The following is a 1,469-nucleotide window of genomic DNA, read 5'->3' as shown; positions in this document are numbered from 1 at the left end:
CAAAAACATCTGAGCAACCACAAACAACATGTTAAAACTACTCTGAACACCTTAGCAAACTCATTGCATTGGCTTGGCAAATTACCCACAATACCCTAGTGTCATGCTGAAGAGTTTTGCATGGGCAAGCGTTCATATTTTTCTCCAAATATGTGTGATATCTTTTTTTCTTTTTGTAGTGACTTGATAGTGAACCTTACTCCTGTGTGAGTTTTTCATGTTAAGATAGATTATCTGAGAGTGGATCGGTTTCATAAAAACAGAATGTGTTGTTTGGCTCTAAACAGACCTCTCCATCTCACTCTGAGACTCTCCAGAGCTGATGACTCTAATTGAATGATATGACTCACTGGGTTAATAGCGCGACTCAATGTTGGCGCTGAAGAGCTGGAGCTGACAGAATGACGAATTATTGTGAATAATTGCGAGTGAATTATCCTGAGTTAACGCAGTCTGATTGATCTGCCCTCTGTGTGCAGGAGACAGAGATCCTTAACACCGCAGTGCTCACCGGGAAAACTGTTGCCATGCCAGTGAAGGTGGTCACCGTCGGAACCGAAGGTACCGTGACCGATGTGACCGAGTCAGTGGAATGTCGTTCGACCGATGAGGACGTGGTTAAGGTGGGCAAAACACACACATGGGTCGCTAACAAATCACACATTCGTGGATACGTATTTGCGTACTTTTGACCTACATACTTAAAGAACTCTTCGTACTCTCAGTAGTTTAATTTATTTAGCCAAATAGCAGCCAGTTTTGCCATTTCTACCACAGTGGAATTTCAAAACATTTTAAATTATGTTCAATATCATGTGGTGATATCGACACTGATGGAAACTGACATTTAGAATACTTAAAATGGAATTTTATATATTCCGAATGTGGACATATACCAACCAAATGATTCTAATTGATTACATTTTTTTTATTTTATTAGTAATTTGTGAGTATTGTGATTTACTGTAATGCAAGTCAAGAAAACAAAAGCTAAAAGAACCTGCGAGCACGCGTAAGCTCAGAATAATTATGTTACAGAGATAACGAAAGTACTGTTGGAGGGAACACAGTGTATTAAGGTAGCTGTACTAGATTTGATTTAAAGCACTATACATTCAACCGCTATGAAGTAATGTCTATTTTCAGTTGTCAAGCCAGAGGCAAAAAATCAAAGGGATGTTAAATGCAGCCTTTTCAGAACAAGCTTGCGCATTCTACTTCCATCTGCCGTTTGGGAACAAAATATGAGAGCATTTTATGAGGGAGAAAATGACAATGTGTGTGTATGTGTGTGTATTTACTCCCTTCGGGTTTAATTATCTGATGAACACCCCACACTGAAACACTGACCTCTGGAGAGGAATCCCCTCCCTTTCTCCCCACCAAAGCTGACACACACGCACACACACACACACACACACACACACACACACACACACACACACACACACCACACACACACACACAAA

At 40.3% G+C, this 1,469-nt stretch overlaps 2 protein-coding genes across 2 annotated transcripts in view; one reads left to right on the top strand and one right to left on the bottom strand.

Moving 5' to 3' along the window:
* The window catches only part of LOC122326660, a 99,895-nt gene that overhangs the window by 57,777 nt on the left and 40,649 nt on the right, over window positions 1-1,469 (bottom strand). The gene's annotated exons all lie outside the window — the stretch shown is intronic.
* Window positions 1-1,469, top strand: part of LOC122326658 (transmembrane protein 132C-like) — a 30,392-nt gene that overhangs the window by 14,490 nt on the left and 14,433 nt on the right. The window contains exon 4 of the mRNA XM_043221734.1: window positions 480-623. Coding sequence (XP_043077669.1) covers window positions 480-623 — 144 coding nt within the window. The remainder of the gene's footprint in view (window positions 1-479; window positions 624-1,469) is intronic.

This window comes from Puntigrus tetrazona, chromosome 21 (genome assembly GCF_018831695.1).
Source record: "Puntigrus tetrazona isolate hp1 chromosome 21, ASM1883169v1, whole genome shotgun sequence".
NCBI lineage: Eukaryota > Metazoa > Chordata > Actinopteri > Cypriniformes > Cyprinidae > Puntigrus > Puntigrus tetrazona.
Note: the sequence above shows the minus strand (reverse complement) of the source record. Positions and strands in the feature narration are given on the sequence as shown.